Below are 21595 nucleotides of genomic sequence, written 5' to 3' on the forward strand. Positions count from 1 at the left end.
TGTCTTACAGGCTTTTGAATTGAATCAGATTATTTGCTACCAATAGAAGAGATTGTTTGTAGCTCAGGAATCCTTGCTGCTCTCTGAGCTTGGTTGTTTTTCTTGCAGACATCTGCAAGAAAACAGCTAAGCTCAGAGAACAACAATCCCACAGATTATTTGCTTTCCTGAGATCTACTAAAATGGGAGAAGGAGCAGAGTGGCAATTTTCTCTTATTCCCTCTGCAGCACCTTTTATATGAGAGTATAGGAAGGAAGTGGCAGCAGGAGAGAAAGAATAAGAGAATATTGCTGCCATGTTTCCTTTTTCTAGCACGATGATTTGCTAGATTCAAGTTCCTATTTGTTTATAGAGGTAGAAGCCTGGATCCAACCCAATGTGTATAAAAATAGAGGCAGGTAAGTTTTTTTCTTCTAGCAAAAGAAGACACACATTATTTAAGCATGTTTTGTATATATCTCATTTTATAATTTTTTTTATAATGACTCATACTAAATTATGTGCTGATCACAATTACACTTTTTTGCTATTCTAATCTTTCAGTGCTTGCAAGTGTTGGTGATGGTACTTTCTAAATTGCATTGGCAGCAAATTCAGATTTTGCTTTCTCTCAGCACTGCTCATCAGCATTTCTACCGATGAAATAACTGAGTTACTCAGAACTTTTACTTAAGTGTTATTAAAAATTCTTACTGATTTCAGATGTAATAGATGTGTAACCTCAAAGATAAAATTAAAGGAGCATCTGTTTTGTAGTTAAGCATCACATCAGTCTCTTTGCAAAATGGCACATAGAACATGAAGTAAATACTTATTTACAATTGAAATTTCATACAGTCCTGAGTTTTTTAGTAGATGGTACATTGAGGTCTTTAAAAACATTAACAGACCTCTGAATGCTTATGCTAATAACTGGCTAGCTATATGCATAGCATGTTTGGTTTCTGATGTAATTGTGTACAGTTTTATATAATAAATAGTGAACTTGAGGATTTTCAAAGCTGGTGCTTTAGTTTCTCTTGCACACCTCTCTTTAGAGCATGGTTGAAATAAGAATGCAGCATTTTTTTGTAGTTCATGTTATAACCTTTCCTTTTGAGATAATAAGGAATTTCATATGCAGTGATAATTCTATTTTGTTATTGTGATTCTTTTAACTTGTATAATTAGTGACAGCTCTTTGGTATTTTACTCTAGAATTACAGATAGAACATTAAACCTAAATCTTGGATCCTAAAATGAACTTTGCATAGAAGGAGAGTTTTCTGTTTCAGCTGCTCTATCTTGAAGGTGAGGGTTACCCTTAAACAATATGAAAGAGGAAGCTATAGAACATGATTTCCTAAATCACATAAAACATTCTTTATAACAGTGAACCTCACTGTTGTAAAGGATCCTAGTCTACCCAATTTGAACACGCCAAACCTAAATACAGTTTATTATCATCTTTATCTGTATAAAATCCCAAGAAATCTGTATAAAATCCCAACCATCAGAGAATGATTTTCAAATTATTGTAAAATATATTGTAAAATAGTTTTAAGTTAAAAGATTGGCAAGATCTGATACGTTGGTCAGCAGCCTCACACCACCAGGTGCAAGTGCCAACCTCTTCATGCATTCATTCACCATCATAATGTTTCTATACAACAAGCATACAGACCTTGCATCTCAGTGATGAAATGGCGTCATCATTTATTATCTCTTGATTTCCTGTAGATGTATCTGAATTAGAACACTATGAAGTCCCTAAAACATATGCCTCAGTAAATGTATTATCCTTTAAACTAACACACATATATATAATAAGTATATAAGTCTAAGTGCTATTGCTATAAGATGTTGTTTCTGTAAAATTACATAGTACTGTACATCTGGAAGGGGTCTGCTTTAAATTCAATAATTAGATCTAAATTAGACATTAGATTTAATTTCACTTTGTGGCCTGTTATCCATAGCTTTATTGAATTCATTTAAAGAAAGCTAAATGTGAGATTTTGGTTGACTTTTTTGGTTGACTTTTGGTTTTTGGTTGAATTTTGTAGGAACCTCCAGCAAGCAATTCTGCAAAAACTCACAATAATGCAGGAAAATTTTATGAAATCAGTTTTTCTAAGTATTCCTTTTGCCAGCAATCATGATATTACAGCAATAAGCAGTTTTTCTCTAAGGGAAAACAACTTAGTTTATAAGTATTTTATACCTTTCATATCTTTCATCATGTAATTTAATGTTAGATATTGGGATAGGGCTGTCAGAAATAGAATTAAAATTTTAAAATAATAAATGCACCACTGTCACCATGCATATTTCTTACAGCTACATTCATTCTTGATACAAAATTAAATGAAGTTGCTGCTATACTTCACAACTGAAGTTGAATTGCCTGGCCATCAATAGTAATTTAAGAGCTATTTTATTTATTTAGCTATAGAAATAGCAATAGCACTTAGACATATATATTGCTTGATAGTGCTTTACAGTACTCTCTATGCAGTATACAGCATTAGCATATTGCCTCAGCAATCTGGGTCCTCATTTTACCAACCTTAGAAGGAGGATGGAAGACTAAGTCAATCTGGAGCTGGTCAGAATTAAACTCTGTAGTGGGCAGAATTAGCCTGCAATACTGCATTCTGACCACTGTGCCACCACACAAGCTCTGTATACTATTAAAAAAACCCTTGTTTAGGTAATCTTTATGTAGGCAAAATAGTGCATCATAGGGTAACAATTTTTGAAACAAGGTACCTGAAATGGGCTATCTTACAGAATGCATCTAAAATCTAGGACCTGTGATTTTAGTAGAACTGAAATGTGGCAAATTCAGAGGGTCAGTAGACCAGTACCATCCTAGCTTTCCAGATGTCAGTTAGATTGGCCTCTCTTTTGGTCACTGGAGACCAAATAGATGGGTCCCACTCTAGCTCTTTAAAGATCAGGTAGACCGGTACTACTATCAGCTGCTCGAGTAGTAGGGTTAGCCACAGTAAGCCAGTAGGAACTCAGAAGTCATTCCCACTCTCATGGTATTTTGCTCTTCGTCATTCTGTTTTTCTGTTTAGATAAGGAAATATTTTTGAATATTTTCGAGTCATCTAGTTTAACATATTTCTATGCTTCCATAATTAAAAAGACTTTTACTGTAATATGGCAAAACATATCTTCTGTGCTGTGGCTCACCTTTTTTTTCCTTGATATACTTTAATCCCTTTCATAGTATGCTTTATTGAAGTATTACTGTAGTGTTCCTCCTTCCAATCTGATAGCTAACAGCACTGTTTTCAGCAAGAACATCTTATTTATTGGTGACATTCAACTGAATTGCTTCCTTGGAGCAATTTTGATGCATGGTCTCTCAGCATGCTGCATGTATCTTAGTGTGAGATTTCTGTCTGTCACTTGCTTGCTTACCCTTCAAAAATGCAATCTCTTTCTGTAAGGAACTTTTGCAGTTTCTTAATAGTTAAAATTATTTTTCTGGGTTTTTTTCTTAATAATAAAAAGCTATATTAAGAAATATTCCTTTTTTTATCAATTAGGTCAAAGCCCTAAAATTTTAAGACCTAAACCTCATGGTTTAGAGCGAACAGATTCACAAACCATAGGTGACTTTACAACAAGGAGAAAGGGTATGTACTTTAGTATTGCATGATCTATTGGGTTCAATATAAGACTCCAGTAAAAAGAGAACCTGACTACTCATATTGTTCGTTCCACTTCATAGGGCTGCTAGCTTCTCAGCCAGGTGTTTACTTGCTCAGGAAAAGACATTTGTAGCAAAACATATTGAAATTCTGCGTGCAGTTTTCTTCCTTTTAACTTAATGTTGGGCATTATTTCAAATATATTTTGCTTGGTTTTAGATTATTTATACATTATAATGTGAAATATATAAACACTGAACTAATTGAGTTATGCCATATTATGACTGATAAAGACTACTTTTTATAGAAATTTTATTAGTATAAAGGATTTTTTTCAATTAATGTGTAATGTCAGAAGTAATTGAAACATTGCTATTTTAAAAATATCACTGCCTTGATTTGGTTTTGGTATTAGATGTGTTAGATAAAGAGTCCTGAAGGGCTTTCAGCAATTAAGAGCATTTCTGCTACTTATTTCTTGAACTACTTCAAAGGTCTGAAATGGAAGCCAAAAAAAGACAGGCTGCTTCAGTGAATAGAAGAAAAGTACTGTGTTTAATGTTCACACGGGTTTTTCAGCACATTTTCCCAATTATTTTTGAAGTATGTGCAATTTAATTGTTATACACTTATAAGATTGCATTAAATTATGTATTTAGCACAAAGTTATAAGTGTTTTTAAAATGTTACAACATATTTTCCCCCACTGCCCTATGTTTCTAAAACTTTCTAACATATTTAATGCTCCTTTTTTTAAAAAAAATTGAAAATTACTGTAAAATTAATCTATGTTAAAAATATAATGGATATACATATATGCTTATTCACGGCCCAGTTAGTATTTTAAGCATTTTAAAGTAAATTTTAAAATACCTATTTTTTATTATTCTAATCAAGAATTGCATGAATGGTTTAAAATAATTCTAAAGAGAGTATTCCATGTACCAAATTGCTTAGAAACAGAAGTATGTCAATACGTTACAATAATGAAACATACTATACTACATTAATTTATACTAATAACTTAACAATATCTTTCTGTTACTTACAATAGAGTACAAAACTGGACTAAAATCTGAGATAGTAAAACTATTAAAAGCAACTATACATTTTTAAATATGTGTTTTTGGGTCTTTTTATAACTAACCAAGGTGTTAGGACACTTAACACAGAGTTCATTTTAAAAAATTGTAGGTAGACCTACATGGCATTAATTGTTTTGATACAAAATATCATTCTTTTCTTTATCATTTGATCACTCAAGGCTACTAAAGTTCAATAATATACAAGCATTCAAAAATCAAATGCATAAGGTATATCAAAAAATCTTTGCCTTCATATATGCTTATCACAGTCTCAGAATGATGGACGTCAGCATTTCTCAGGATCCATTTGTTTTTAATGCAGAATAATATTAAGTCATAGCTAATTACTCTAAGGTTATTCTTAAAAAATAGCAAAGAAAAAGATGTATGCAGTTAATGCTTGAATCTAGTATAATCTGAGACTTTATTTAAAATGATTGTGATTTTATGACATGGTTTAGCTAATAATTAATAATTCCAATTTCATGAGCTTAATAGGCTAACACTACTTTAAATGAAGAGCTGAATTCTATGATCTTCTGCTAAATCATACACTACTGTGTTGATTAATTTCCCTTTCTTTATAAAAAGGACCTCACAAAATTAACAAAGGTATTTAAGAGCGAAAAGAATAGTTATGGTACTTGAGGAGTGAAAAATAATTGGAATTTATCTATTAAAAGCAGACAAAGTCTGAAGAACAGGTTTGGTAGAAGTCAATTAGTCTTGACTATTCTTTTAGGATCTAGTAAAAATTTGCACAAAGCAAATTGTTGTTTCTCTGTGTGTAACAAAAGTTTTAAAAGCGGTAATGAGAACTAATACAAACTAAATTAGAACAGAGAAAATTAAGAAGAAATAAATAACAGAACAACCCAAAGTACAATAAGAAAAGAGAGAATAAAATAGAAAAAAATACATAAAGACCTAAATATATAAAATAGTTGTTTCCAATATTTTTCACAATTGTTATAAGCACAATTATATTTTAATCTCTCTCTCTCTCTCTCTCTCTAAAATTACATCATGATTTTCTTTTCTATAATACAGTCCTGCCTAATCATCAAAACCATAAATCACAAGTTCATTTTTCACATGTATGCAAATAAGTCTATAAAGATTTTCCTGCAGGAATAAATATAAATATTGCTTTTCTCTAATCAGAGAAGCCAGTTTGTCCATCTCAGCATATTCTGCTAATGTCATCAACCATCAATTGAATATTAATTCAATTTAAAATCTATCAGTATCTATCTAAATCCAAATTTTGTTTAGCTTTTTTACATGTCCACTAATCATGATAAAATGTCCCTTTATGTTGTTCACATTTGAAATTATTGTAAATGTAAATCTAATCATTTTAGATTGACACTGATTGTCTGATGGCAAATGAAAGTAAAATGATTTCATTTTACAATAAAGTTTTATTTGATTTTAGAAACTATCCATTTTAAATTGGTACTTAACCAAAGTGTTGCTTACATAAAAAGTGTCTATACTACTTCTATATAGTAGTTCTAGTACTATACATATAGTATATTAAGGGTATATTAAATATATTTTCCCACATTTCATGGTGAAGTTTCATATGGAAAATGAACTATAATAAATAGGTGTATAGTAATGTAAGATTTTTTTTTAAACTGCATTATCTTCAAACTTGTTTCTTATGTATATAGTGAAACCAGCACCGCTAGAAATTAAACCTTTATCAGAATGGGAAGAATTACCAGCTCCAGTTAGATCTCCAATCACCAGAAGTTTTACACGAGAGTAAGTCTTTGACTTCTATTATCATACTACCGTATATTCTTTTTTATTTAACAGTGACCACAACATCTATTTGTACTGCCCATATAAATTGCTTTACATATGTTCCTGTATTTTGCTGTAGAGAGTCTAATAAGGGGTTATGAAAAAATCAAGTTGGCAGTCATGACCACCATCTTGATTTTTCTGAATCCCTCCCCACCGTCACCACCAGAAAGTCTTGGTTATGTTGCTAGGATCTTCCTACGTAATACTTCCAAATAGCTTCCAAGGTGCCTGAAGGCAGGACAAGAAGCAACAGATGGAAACTAATCAAGGAGAGAAGCAACCAAGAACTAAGGAGAAACTTCCTGACAGTTAGAACAATTAACCAGTGGAACAACCTGCCTCCAGAACTGGTGAATGCTCCAACACTGGAAGTTTTTAAGAAGAGACTGGACAGCCATTTGTCTGAAATGGTGTAGGGTTTCCTGCCTGAGCAGGGGGTTGGACTAGATGACCTTCAAGGTCCCTTCCAACAACAACAACAACATTATTATTATTATCATTATTATTATTATTATTACTTTTCCTATGGCACCAAGTTTTTTTTTTTAAAAAAAATCTCTTCAAGAGCAGTTCTTGATATGTGTTACTCCTAGATTCTTTTGTGTTTCTTATTTCTTGAATTATCATTCAACTCCTTTATTTTATGGTTCTTGCTTTGAAAGAGAAAGATGGAATAGAAATACTTAAATGAAACATAGAAATATATTTATGAACAGCATAAAATAAATACACTACACATTTTAAAATACTTTTCTTCATTTAGTTCCTCCAGGTTTCCATTATCTCCCCGGCCAGATTCAGTTCATAGTACAACTTCTAGCAGTGATTCGCATGACAGTGATGAGAATTATGTACCCATGAATCCAAATCAGTCCACCGATGATCCAGTAGGTGGTTTTACATCATAAATATGCCTTTTCTTCAAAATTGTATCACACTTTCTGTTTTTAGGTGGGAAGTGAGGTATTTAAATCAATTAAATACTTTGAGGCTTATAAAAGTGAAATAATATTTAAAATAACATGAGCATCATTTTGTAGTTACGCTTAACAAATTCCAGATAGTGACAGACAAACTGGGTAATGGGATGAAGCAAATTAGTCAAGTTTGTTTTTAAAATGATTTATTTATTTCATGTATTTCATACCTTGAAATGTTATCATTAATGTCTGGCAATTAAGTTCTGGGGACCATAAAATGAGTAAAATCTTGGAAGTAATGGGATCTAATTACCTGGTTCTCATTTTCAGCCTTCTTTTTGTTTGAATCTGAACATAAGAATTGTTCTTTTGATTAAAAATAAATGACCAAGCGATCAGCCAGTATCTATGATAAAGTAGGGAACCTGTTGAATTTCAACTCCCCAGAGCCCTCTGATAGATAATGAGTCACAAGTTTCTAAAGTGGCTGGTGAGAATACACAGGAACAGCACAAGAACAGTATTTTAGCCCAACTCTTGTTCTTGCAAAAGATATTCTTTACTCATTATGTAGACATACAAACTAGAAGCTTTTGAACTCACTCTTCAATGTATCCAAAAACATTTCAAAGCTATTTGGCCATCATCATGTCTTCTGATAGTGAATGAATTCCATTATTTAACTAAGCATAAAATATTTCTTTAAATCTCTCTAAATCTTTGAATTTTCCACCATTCAAATATATCATGATACTATGATATTAAATTAATAACATAAGATATAGACAAAAATAATATTGCCAGTCGTATTTCCCTTGTGCATACTTTCATACAGCTTTATGAAATATTTTATTTATTTATTATGAAGTAATAGTAAGATAAGGTAGGCAAACCTTTATGTGGTCTTTGACAACATGTGTACATACATGGGGGGAGGGGGAAGAGATACATATTGTGAAGTACATTCTTATGAATGTAAATACTAATGTGGCTTTCCAAAATGATTCAGTTTCATAGCATCTCTTCTTGCCCCAATAAATGTTCCAGCCATTCCAGAAGTGTTCTAAGCTCAAAATAGTCATGTTCCAAGTTTGGGATATTTCTGGAACGAACAAAATAGTGTTAGGCCATTTCTAGTTAACCTAATACAACTCAAATTTGAAACCTTTTGCACATCTTTAACATTAAATCTGAGTTTGATTTCAGTTTTTCGTATGCTGTGCTCCTAAATAATTTTAATTAAAGAAAATCTTAGTTGTAAAATATTGTTGGATATTGAAACACATATTACACAATGAGAACACAGTACTTCACAATGTTGAGGGATACAATCTATTAAAGTTTTTCACTAATAATAACAATAATCATTTCAATTACAATTTCAGGGTTTGTTTGGCAGCAGCAGTCTTGATGGGGGAAGCAGCCCTATGGTAAAACCTAAAGGTGACAAGCAGGTGGAATATTTAGATTTGGATTTAGATTCTGGAAAATCTACTCCACCTCGCAAGGTAAACACAACTGCATAACTACCCACAGATAATTTGGCTGTTGACAATGAATCATTTTATTTGTCAATTACAGTTGAGATCCATTTTTTGGATCACCAAAATGGAACAAATACAACTTTTTATGTTATTTGTCACTATACTGATAATTTTAGAATTTTTCTTTCAGCCAACTTTCCAAAGCTGGGCACAAAATTTACTTTTATTACAACATACTTGTACAGTGTATGTACGTTGTAACATACTTGTAATGAATTTACAAGTGGTTGCTTTCTTCTTTTCATAAACTTATATCAAGAGTTTATATCCCAAGCCTCTAGTTTGAAAGGATGGAGGTGAGGAATAAATAAATAAGAATTATTATTTGCAAAAAGAAAATTATACCACTTTTTTCCACTAGACACCTCTGCTAAATCACATACTTTTCTGGAAAGAAAGCCTTTCATTTGTGGAAAAGACTTTATGTTGCTTTGCCTTATTATAAATATCTCAAAGTCAGTGTTGACTCCTAACAACTATCTGAACTCGTTCCTGCAGTTTTCTTAGCAGCATTTTCAGAAGTATTTTGCCATTTGCTCTTTCCTAAGGCTGAAAAATAGTGACTGGCCCAACGGGCTTTGTGCCTAAGACAAGTCTAATGGTCTCTGTTTCTTGCCCAGTGCCTTAACCAATATACCAAACTCTCTTATTCTAATCCAATTTTTTATTTCTTTTCCAGAAAAAGAGTAGTGTTTCTGGCAGTAGTGTGGCTGATGAAAGAGTCGATTACGTTGTTGTTGACCAACAAAAAACATTAGCATTGAAGAGTACAAGAGAAGCTTGGACAGATGGAAGGCAATCCACAGAATCTGAAACACCAACAAAAAGTGTGAAATGAAAATAAAAAATTTTGAAGTCCTGTTTAAATGTTTTTAAAGTGAGCCACCATTAACTGAGAGAGAAGAATACTTCAATGAATTATTTTTCTTCAAATATTTCAATATCAAGCTGATGACAACATGAAATATAAACAGTAGTCTGTGGCAAATCCTAGTGATTTTTATGATGTAAAATAGTGTTTCTTAGGTCCCAGAAAAACATTTTGGTCTGGAATTAACTGATTGATAGTATTACAATGTTGTATGCACTTTTTCCTTGTTAAAATGATGGTTCAGCTTTCTCCACCTAATGTATTTTTAACATCCTCCTTTCTCCCTCTGACACTACTATATAACACTCTAGGAAGTAAGCTATGTGTATGATATTGAAATTAAGGTCTGAGGTGCATTTTAATAGCTCAAAGATCAATTAGAAAAAATAGTTTCACAATTTTAATCTACTTGAAATGTCAAGAGATGATTTGTTAAATGCCTATGTCTTATATTTAATACATGCAAAAAAAGTATTTCAAACTTTACAGGTTGCCTTCCTATCAGAAATGGCTGTGAGTAATAATAGACATGTTTTTGGATCTACTCCAATGTCTTATTCAATAATATATTAGTTAGAGGAGGTCCTTTTGAATTTTCACTGAGAAGAGTGTTCTCTGTTTGCTGAGCAAAGATTCTGCAGGGAGGGATCTTTGCCCAGAATATCATATAAATCTCAATATCATTGAAGGTATGCAGTAATGACTGATCTCCTTCTTTAACTGCAAAGTGTAATATTTACTTCATTTACAGAAAACAGAAATGATGACATCAGGTACGTACCTAGCACCACATTGTGCTAGTTCACATATCAGGTTCAAACAACGTGCTTTTAATTTTCTACTGCAACCAAGCCTTCATATTGGTTTTTAGTATGAAAATTCATGAGGCGGTGTGACATTCACTGTTTATAGTACTAGAAGATACTGTGATTTTTGTTTTGTTTTGTTTTTAAATCAGATTGCAATAGAAATGGAATTATTATGTCTTGACACCACATGAATCTTTTTAATGATCCTTGTTATGCCTAGTTTCTTGCTTGGCCTTATATTTAAATTCCTATGCAAGTGGTATTTTTTAACATCTTGTTCTTTTTTAAAAAAGAAAACACAAGATTTATCCAATTTTTTAAAAAAGGCCTTCAGGTAAAGAATTAATTTAGAATACTTTGATTTATTGAGTCACTATCCTTATTCCAAATAGTAGCTGTTTCAACAGCCAGAAAGGGAAACACTAATTTTCTTGAAAGTAAAATTTTTAAAAAACATTAGTTGTGGTGGAAAAATTACTAATTCATTCTTTTGTGGTTGTAAAAAAGAAAATATTGTATTTCTCAAATCTCATAAATACTGGATTAAAAAAGAAATACTGGCCTTAATACTATATCTAATTTTCCAACCCCATCCCAACTCAATAGTTTGTAAATTTTCTTTATTCCTAACAAGGTTTCATTTTAAATTAGAAATATTTTGGTGTTTTAAATGTTTTTTAAACTAAACATTGCATTTTGAGATGAATTTTAAATAAATCCAAGTTGTTCTGCTTCATGAGTTCAAGTCATTAATTGGGAACCATAGACATAGTTGTCAACCTTTAATAACCTGTATATAGATTATTAAATAAGATAACCTATTAGAAATTGTGCAGTTTTTTGAAAAAAAAAAAAACAATAAGGGTGGTTGTGTTTTTAAAACTGAAACAAAAGACGTCTCCAAAAGACGTCTACCCAGTTTTTAATGCTTCTCCTACTAAACCCATTCATTCATCAAAATTCTCTGAATAGATATACCTGGATGAGCCCCACAGTCAAGACAAAGACAATCAAAACAGCAATAAGGGACCACAACAGGATATCCAAGATTACATGAACCCCAAAGTGAAGGTTTTAAGATCTTCCAGAACTGATAGAAGGTGCAATCCTTATATCAGGGGAGATGCTGTTTTTGGAGGACAGGGGCCATACCAGAGAAGGCTTGCTTGTTCAATCCCAATATGATACTGTTTAATAGAGGGGACCTGGAGCCCACACACCCGATGTACAGAGACCAGCAGTCTCTCATTTAGTCAGCTCATTGAATTTCACTCAGAAACTGACCAACAATCCATGTAACTTGTACAGTAGCAATGACATGTGGATATATTAAGAAATGCCTGTTATTATTTGTGCTGTTGAATTTTGAACCATAGCTCCTGGGCAGCCCCACGTAAAATGCATTGCAACAATTCAGTCACGAGGTAAGTATATCATGAATAACTGACTGGAGGCCCTCCAGATTAAAGAATTGGTGTAACTGGCACCCAAGTTGAAGTTGTGCAAAGCCCTTCTGGCCACAGCTGTCACCTGCTCTTTGAGCAGTAAGCTGCAACTGTATAAGGAACTGCAACTTGTGCATCAGTCTTCAATGAGATGTGCTGCCTGATCTAAAAACAATTAGTGCCCTCCAAAAGTGTGGTTCTTGACTCTAAGAATTCTCAGCAATGTGTATGAAGGTTCTCATTTCACCTACTTCCAGAAGAGGAGTTGTGGGGGAAAATGGGAGGATGGAGCACAACATATGCTGCTGTGAATTACTGAATGAAAGAGGATAAAAGTCTAAAAAATAAATAAGTTATGGATGTTGAGATCCAGATATAAATATAGGGTACCCTGGAAGTATAATGCCAGCCATAAGATGAGAAAATGCCACTATTCGAAGGATGGAGAAATCTAGCTATAAATAGGCTGTCTCTTGCAATGATGAATGATCAATTTCTTACTGAGAAAATATTACAATATAGCAATACAGGAGCTCATGTTGAATTTTGTTTTAAAACACTGGTTCATTTCTTTGTTTCATGTTTTTAATTTGGAGTACAGAATCACACTTTAAAAATAATGAAATTAATCTTTTCTTAGGAACCAGTTCCAGCAGATCTACCCTGCCAATGGAACAAAGCAAGCTGAATGTTATTTTTTTCACTTTACTATTTAGTATATTTTTTCCTGAAATAGATTACCTAGGTAGGTAAGTAGATAAATGATAGATAGATAGATAGATAGATAGATAGATAGATAGATAGATAGATAGATATTATAGAGAGGATAGATGATAGATAATTTGAAGAACCACTGTAGAAATACAATTAGTTATTGTATTTTATTACTATTTATGCAGGTTTAAGCAAAATGAACTCAAAAAGTATTAGGAAAATAATTCAGAGTTCTAATGCTGAAAATAATATTCTAATGCAAAAGCAGTACCTTTGTATTGTTAGAAATTACACAGGTATTTTGATAACTACTTCATCCACAACAAGTAATAACAATATTAGACTGACTCAAGATAAATGTATCAAACATTTTACAATACCATTAAACTGCATGTTGAATTACTCAAAAGACCAGGCACAATGAACTAATCCATTCAAATTATAAATTCTCATAGATACTAACAGGTGAAAAAAATTTGGTTGTATTTAGGATCATAAAATTAATTACAAGATTATTCTTTTCAAGCTACAGCTTTGGAGGTTTGTTCTGATTTGCTATATGCTATAAATAATTTTAATTATTCAAACTTTTTAGGCTGGAAAGAAAATACTGAGTGCAATAGCTGTCCTACTTAATTTCACTGTTCTTATATTGCTGACAGCTGACATTCTATATTGCATATAAATAACAAAACATTTAAGGATGTGATTTGCATTTCAATGTTTCAGTGTTTCACTTCACTGAATAATAAATAAATAACCATAAATTTGACAGAAGCTTTTTTGCTACATTTTGAATTAATCGCTATTGAACTGAGAAACCTTCTATTATTAAATGTACAGAAGACTGAGTAAATGTTATGATTTCTACAGATAAAATCTAACTCTTCTTACAAAGAGTTTAGGAAATATTCACAGCACTACAGTCCCCAGATTTTTCAGCAGATAGTTGAATAAGAGAAATATTGAATTCATGTTGCCATTGTGCTTTATAAAACAGTATGGGGGAAAAAAACAAAATTTGCCTTTGACTGTGTTATCTTGGTAAGTGCATTATGCTAATATTTTAAACCTTTAAATGTGTATATTTTAAACCGTTTTTTGGCCATGGGTAAATCAAATCAAATTGTTGCAAATGAGAATTAAAAAGAAAACATCTTAAAAACAAAGATAAGGTATTGGAAATCCTTCATGTTTTGCTGAACTAGTATCAATATATCTGACATGCCCAGTGGCAAAGAATGCTTGGACAATGGTATCGCCTGCCTAGAGGGTCCCTGTTTAATAATCTTTACTTTACAAAGAAACACAACAAAACTGAAACCCACCAGAAACTATCAAAGTCTGATGTCATTTCTTTTTTTGTAGCAGTGGTTTCATGAACTAAGTGAAGATGAAACCCTTCAAAAGAACTTCGAGGCATTGTTTTCCTTGAATAATCTTTTATTCAGGAAACAAAGTATCGGCCCTACATAGTTGAAACCAAAAACTAAATTTCCCTCCCCTGGATACAAAGTAACAATGTACAATTCCCACCCCCAATAGACAGTCATAAAGCACATTTCCCAATTAGCTTAAAGCACTGGCTTGCTCTCCATCTCTCCAGCCTGCCTAAACGTTATCAGGTCTGGGCCCAGTTTGTCCTTGGGTTCCCATGACAGAGTTATTGTTATGGCTAACAGCTCGCATCCCAATCCCCCCTCCTTGCACCAACTAATTCTAAGAGTAAGAAAAAAAGGGGGGGGGGAAATGGCTGCATTTTCATCTGTTGTCAAAGCAAGAACATCTGATGTTAGCAGCATTGACAAACTATTTCAGACTCTGATCAACACAATGGCTGGATTGACACACAGCACTAGTTATATTTGGCTTAAGTCTATAATGGGATTTGACAAATTGGAATTTATGGTTCAATTTTTATTGTAAAACCCATAAACCATGGCTAAACAAAATGTATAAACCAAGTCAATGTTCCTTTTCCTGAAAATCTGGCTAAATGTTTTTTAAAAAAGAAGTAAAAATATAAGGAGATTAAAAGACCTGTACTAGATTATACAAAAATATAATCTGATGCAGTTTATTTACATAGTGAATGGCTTTAGGCTAAATGAATAAAAAAAATCAGTTGAGGTTATGCAGCAATTAAAAAGACACCCATAGAAACAATAACAGATACACCAAATTCAGCAAGCACTAAGGAATGTCAAGGATCTATACACAGACTATTAGAAAGCAATCAATGAATGTAAAAATGAGTGGATGGAAAAACAATTGCCCCAGAATTGACTGATTATAGAGCTTGAATATGATAACCACAAGATCTGAATTGGGTTGGGAAGAAAAATATGATTCTGTGCTTTAGGCTTACAGTGACTCCATGGATTTTAAGCTGAGATATGAAGAGGAAATAACTAGAACATTAATAGTTGAAGTCTACTGATGTTTTCTATTCATACTATACGTTTCATTTCACGTGTTAGTGATAAAATGTGATAACTCTGATAACTTCTTGGAAAGAAGTAATCTACTAGTGTTTATCTAAAAACTAGTGTTTTGATAAATATACAAAGCCCGTAAGTGCAACTGGAGAAGACTTCTTATACATCACTGGTCCCATACTGATCACAACAGTTGTATTAGATAACAATAACTAGAATATCACTCTACTCATGTGCTACTTTTATTCATAGGTTTCCTACGCTTGGACTGCAGAAATCCAGATAACAAATTACAGAATCATAATTTTACTGCCATCTAGGGTTCATCAGAATTCATGCAGCAAATGCCAAGTACATTACATTTGGTTTAGTCTTCTCATGTGATATTCTAGTTCTATTACAAAGTGGATTTGCTGCCTATCCACTTCCTCTGAAGACACTGAAACACAATTTCAGCTACCTTTTGTTAGATTTCGGGCTCAAGAAATCGATTCTGAAAGCTCAATATTCAAATACTTTAAAATGAAGATTTTATATCAAGGTGATATGGAATCTCAAAGGTGCTTTTTCATAAGGTGCTTTTTCAAGAGGCAATTGGACTTTCCCCCCCTTTTGCTTCTCCATAGTCATATGTAGTAATTTTGATAAACCTTTTCACTATCCACCTACCTATAGTAGTTTTATAACTGATAGTTTAAAAATATAAACAACTCAAGATATTCATAAATTTAGAACCGAAATGGGTCATTCAGGCAGCAGGTTTCAGCACAGTGCAGAAATACTGATAAAAGTCTGTTCCACTTCTGCCAGAGCATACTCAGAGAAGTTTTTTTTTTTATTATTTCTCTTAGTAACTGTTTCACTTGCCAAACTCCCTACTGCAAAGAATTTCGTTCAAGATTCAATTGGACTATGTATTTCTGAAACTTAAAATCATCAGTCGGTGTCTGCACTCTGAATGATTAATCTTGAGTTTCATCTTTATGAAATTCTGGAGTACCTGAATATTATATCCTGCCCTTCCTTCATCTGAAATGAATTTCCTGAGCTAGAAGGCTTCCAAGGTCCTTTCCAACTCTGTTATTCTATTATTTTCTCAAACTCCCATTTTTAAAAACTCTGTTGATAATTTCTAGTTTACATATCTTAAACATGTTCCAATTGTTTAAAACACTTTTTAAATTATGCCTGGAACTAGCACAATATTCAAAGTAAGATCTAACCTAGGTTGAATGGAGTCAAACAATTATTTTTTGTAAAATGTTTTTTTTTAACCTGTTAAATTTACATTTGTCTTTTAGCAGATATGTAACAGTATATTAATACTGTGAACTGATATGTTGTTATTCTACAGTTTTGTTGGTTATATTTGTTTTTAACCATACAGATTATAATATTTTACTTTGAAAAGCTTTATTGCATTTTAAGTCTTTGTTGTAACATAACCATACCATATAGCCTCTGAAAAATCTGCCTGCAACCTCTCGATAGCACCAAATGAATGCAGATTTTTTTTTTAAACGAGAGAAATCTGCTATTTAATGGCCCTCTGGATTTTTGCAGCCTTATTGGCCAGACTCCTTAATATTTTAAATGAACAAATTCTAAGCAACCCACAGGTATCCCAACAGTGTCCATTATATTAAACTTTGATATTACTATAAGAATCCTGCGACCGTCCTAAGTTTTGAAGTCTTCGTGAAAACGTGCCAGTATTTTCCAGATCGGAAATGAAGAAAAACCTGCAGCGCATTCTGCCAAGACGCAAAAAATACCGGGGGTCATGGTTCCAAATCTCCCATTTTATTCTTACTAAAATCTTTGGAAGACCTGGAAAGGCTACCAATATTTCTCAAACTTCACAACTTTAAGAAGTGTGGATTTTAATGCAGGGCTGGCTGGGAATTCTGGGAGTTGAAGTCCACACATCTCAAAGTTGCTGACTGAGAAACTCCGAGCTAACCCTCCGGCACCTCGACTTCTCTTTTTTTGTTGCAACAGAACTACAAGACCCGCCCCGATTTAATGACGCAAGGAGATTCCCGGTCCCAGTTGTGGTCGCTTGGGCAAACTTCACCCATTCCTATCCCAAATGCCGAACACTGGGGGCCAAAGGAACCACCTTCTTGCTTTAATTGGCCAATCAGGCCTTGACTTCAGCCAATGTAAGAACCAGAACAGGCTTCTTCTTCTTCTTCTGTTCCCCCCCCCCCGTCCGTGTTTTCCTCCACACCCAGGCCGCGAGGCTAGGTCTCGCGAGACTCGAGAGCCGGCTCGGTTCCTGGTTGGTGGGACCGCGTTGAGAAAGCCGGGGCGGCAGCGGAGAGAGGGGCCTGAAAGAAAAAGAAGAAGAGAAAGAAAAGAGCCCGGCCCGAGTCGCGCGGAGAGAATCGGCGAGAACTCCGTTCGTTTCAGTTCTGTGTTTCGAAGCAGGAGTTGGGAGTTCGGCGTCCTTCGCCGTTTTCATCTCCCCGGACGGTGTTCATGATGTCTGCGCTGGGACCGGAGAACGAGAACGTGAGCTCCCTTTCGGGCACCAATTCGCTTCCCAGCGGCATGGAGACCACAGGAGCGGCCCCGGCCTCCGCCGAGGGGGTGCCCGGGATAAGCGACGAAGGAATGGTAAGAGGACTCGGTGGCTGGAAAAACGGGTTCCGTGGGGGCGACCCGCAGGTTCCTCTCGCCGGCTGAGGCAAGCAGGGAAGGGCGGCGGGCAACGTGGGGAAAGAACCTCGGCCGTTTCTTCGGACCGAATCTGGGAAAGCGCTCGTAACCGCCGAGTTTCTCCGACCGAGTTTCTCGGGCGGGGATCGAGGCGTTGACGCCGGAGACAATAGGAAGAGCGAGCGACTGTTGAAGCTCCTCTAGCCCAGCTGAGCGGCGCCTCCGGCGGACTCCCCGCGTGGCGGAGGAGTAATGGGCGCGCGTATCCCGATGGGAGCGAGAACCTTTCTCCGGTTTAATCGCGCCGCCTCCGCTGCCTTTTTGTTGTGCCCACCAGCCGCTGAGCCTTGATCAGGGAAGGTTCGCCGAGTCTTATCTATTCGCCTCCTTGTCCTGCGCCTCTTCTATTGCAAAAGCCCCATCGGTGCGGTCCTGGCTGGGCTGCTGGTGGAACCGGGTTTCCAGACAAGTGGAATCGGCCACGCGCCGTGCTTGTAGCGAAGTGTCCTTCCAGAGCTCATAAGCCTTTAAACATTCAACGTTGCGCCCTCAGCGGCGCCGAGATTGTTACGTTCTGTAGCCCGGTGCAGCCCTGGCTGCTCTTGCAAGCCTCCGATCGCGTTAGCTTCAAGAGCTTGGAGGCTCCCTTGGTTGGTGCTTGAGAGGCCTTCGCTTTGAGTAGTTGATGCGGTAATCCTGTCGAGGCCACTTCTCTTGTTTTGCGATTAGGATGTGTAGACGTCAAAAATGCTGTTGCCAGGCCCCGAAACAACTGCTTTTGATTGTGGAAAGTCATTTGTACTCAGTTCCTCCTGGCGCATGTGCATTTCACGAGAAACAACCCTTCTCCAATTGTCTAGGGCTCCACCTGGTTTATTGTATTTTGAGATTTTTGCTCAAAGACTTTAGTCTTTGCAAAGACTAAAAGTAAAGTTAAAATGTACAAAAACACACAAACCCTGAAGGTAACTTTGTAATTGTTCTTAGAAAATTAATATAGGGGCTTTTTCTTTTGTATTTTTTGCTAAAGTATATAGTTATGTTATTTAAAAATAAAACAGGTAACATACAGGTAATCCCCGAGTTACGAACGTTCCCTTAGTAAGTGTTCAAAGTTATGTGATAAGCGCCCTCTAGTGTTTACAAACGAGTTCGGAAAATATGAATATTGCAGCACCATGGCAGTCGTTGTTCACCCTTGTTAACGACCGCAGAGGCACTGCAACATTTACCCTGGCTATTCCCTTGAGGAAAAGCCTTTGCTGCTGAGAGTGGAGCTCCGAATTGATGTGCGCGTTGTTCCTGGCCTCCGTTTTTTGCCAGCAAAGGCCTTGAGGAAAAACCTGTGCTGCCAAGAATGGAGCTCTGGATTGAGGCGCGTGTCGCTCCCAGCCTTTTCATCAGTAAAGGCCTTGAGAAAAGCAGGGAGTGATGGTGTTCAAGGTACGCCATTCACTCCTATGGATCCTTGAGTTACAATTGGACCGGACAGGCTCATTCATAACTCAAGGACTACCGTACATTTTGGGAAGGCTAAAGGTTGTATTTAGCAGTCTATTAATCTGAAATAAATCAGGAAATACAACATATTTGTAGATGGATTCCAGGCAATTTTGCTTGCAAGTACTGCTAAAGTATATATGTAGTTATAAAAAGTATTTAGAATTGCAGCTGCATCTGTGTTTACAACTAGAAGATAGTAATTTTAATTGGACTGTGCAGACATTAACAAACTTGTTTGAATCATGTGTTTTTTAAATTTTGTTTTTAGTAATGTAATAAGATAAGGATATGAAACTCCAAGCATGTAATTGGTAGCATAAATCAAGAATGTATAAATTTCATAAATCACATTAAATCACATATATTTGAAAGATAAATAATGAATTGATGCATAATCTTGTTTAGGATAGAGGAATTATTTATATCCACTTCTACAAATTAAGTAGGACTTGTTAATCAAGCATTTCTAGCTATTTATGTTTTATTCCACCCTTTTAAAAATACATTTTGGTCAATTCAAGGCAATAAAATCTCATGGTCATACAATCTCTACTTAAATACTGTCTGAAGTTAACTCATGACTTAGTCCACAGTTTTTCACTTCGGTCCCTTTTAAATGTTAAAGACTATAATTTTTATAATATGTTTTATATAATTAGTTACTGATTTTATGCAATTTCAAATAATATATTTTAGTAGAAAGTAAAAGGAAAAATGTTAATTCACTCTGAACAATTACAAATTTACATTAAGGGTTTATGTTTGTACATCTTAGCTTATACATTTTATTTATTTAATACTTACTTTTATATGTTATCCTATCTGCATACTCTAGGCTATTTATAACCATAAAAGAGGCTTGCTATTCTTAATAACAGCCAAGTCATATTACAAACTTAAAACACAATCAGAAGCAGTATTTAGACTTATTAGTATTCTAACTCTGTAGGGATAGAGAACCTAATTAATATTGTCTGTTGTATATATTGCACATCTTGGAGTCCTCGACCTATGATCACAATTGAGCTCAAAATTTATGTTGCTAAGTGAGACATTTGTTAAGTGAATTTTGATCCATTTTGCTACCTTTCTTGCCCCAGTTATTAAGTGAATCAGTGCAGTTGTTAAGTTAGTAACACAGTTGTTAAGTGAATCTGCAACCGTCATAAATTTGAACTAGTCACCAAGTGTCCAAATTTTGATTATGTGACCACGAGGATGGTGAATAGTCATAAGTGTGAAATATGGTCATAAGTCACTTTTTCAATGCAGTTGTAACTTGGATCACTAAATGACAGGGTGGATTCGATTTAAATCACTAGTAAAAAGGCTTGATTTAAATCAACTTGATTTAAATCATAATTTTTAAAGAGCAGCTGTCATCTCTGTCCCACAGCAGCTCCTCCTCTGACCTGCTGTTGAGTCAACAACAGTCCCATTCACTTTAATGGGATGGCTGGTGATGCGCCAGTGACACAACAAGGTGAGGGACGTGGCAGGCAGCAGGTGAGTGGATGCCCACTAACAGGCGCTGCCATTATGGATCTGAAATGACAGGTGCTCTTTAAATATAAGGACTCATTCTTGCTGGTAGTTAGAATCTTTAATATTATTATTTGCAAACAAAATGAAGGTTTCCCATTTAGAATAATAAGCTGTCAATTTAGTAAAACAGCAACATCAGAACCGATTTTAGGTTAATAGGTTAATCACACATACCGTGTGATTTTCCCCCAAAATTAGACCTACCCCCAAAATAAGACCTACCCTGATTTTTGGGAGTGGGCCTAAAATAAGCCCTAGTTGGAACCCTGCCCACTCTGTCCCACCTTGCTGCTGCAATGGGGCAGGAGAGCACGTGTGGTGCTGCTGCCATCACAATGAGGCAAGGCAGGTGGGGGAGGGATGTGGAGCTGCCCCACATGCCCCGCACCCACTTACTTCTGGACCCCCCCAGCCAAGCCATTCCTTTCTTGGCGACCTTCCCTTTCACTCCCCTCCCGAGCCGGACTACCGTGCTACGGAGGATGGGCGAGATAGGCCCAGTCCCCCTCCGTCATTTTGGAGCCTGGGGGAGTGATGGCAAAAGGCTCTGTTGCTGCTGTTCGCCACTGGAGGGGCTTTTTTCGTGATTCG

General features: G+C 35.1%; 2 protein-coding genes across 5 annotated transcripts in view; both read left to right on the top strand.

The window, feature by feature from the left end:
* The window catches only part of GAB1 (GRB2 associated binding protein 1), a 108111-nt gene extending 96680 nt beyond the window's left edge, over positions 1-11431 (top strand). For 3 of the 4 annotated variants that reach the window (XM_039338951.1, XM_039338954.1, XM_039338953.1), the window contains exons 7-11: positions 3544-3633; positions 6413-6506; positions 7315-7438; positions 8857-8979; positions 9695-11431. In XM_039338951.1, coding sequence (XP_039194885.1) covers positions 3544-3633; positions 6413-6506; positions 7315-7438; positions 8857-8979; positions 9695-9853 — 590 coding nt within the window. In that variant the 3' untranslated portion in view covers positions 9854-11431. The remainder of the gene's footprint in view (positions 1-3543; positions 3634-6412; positions 6507-7314; positions 7439-8856; positions 8980-9694) is intronic. The other variant, XM_039338952.1, reaches the window with a different exon arrangement.
* A 6099-nt stretch (positions 11432-17530) lies between these two features.
* SMARCA5 (SWI/SNF related, matrix associated, actin dependent regulator of chromatin, subfamily a, member 5) overlaps positions 17531-21595 on the top strand; it is a 36236-nt gene continuing 32171 nt past the window's right edge. Inside the window, exon 1 of the mRNA XM_039338955.1 lies at positions 17531-17914. Coding sequence (XP_039194889.1) covers positions 17777-17914 — 138 coding nt within the window. The 5' untranslated portion in view covers positions 17531-17776. The remainder of the gene's footprint in view (positions 17915-21595) is intronic.

This window comes from Crotalus tigris, unplaced genomic scaffold, assembly GCF_016545835.1.
Source record: "Crotalus tigris isolate CLP2741 ecotype Arizona unplaced genomic scaffold, ASM1654583v1 scf7180000017725.2566008, whole genome shotgun sequence".
NCBI lineage: Eukaryota > Metazoa > Chordata > Lepidosauria > Squamata > Viperidae > Crotalus > Crotalus tigris.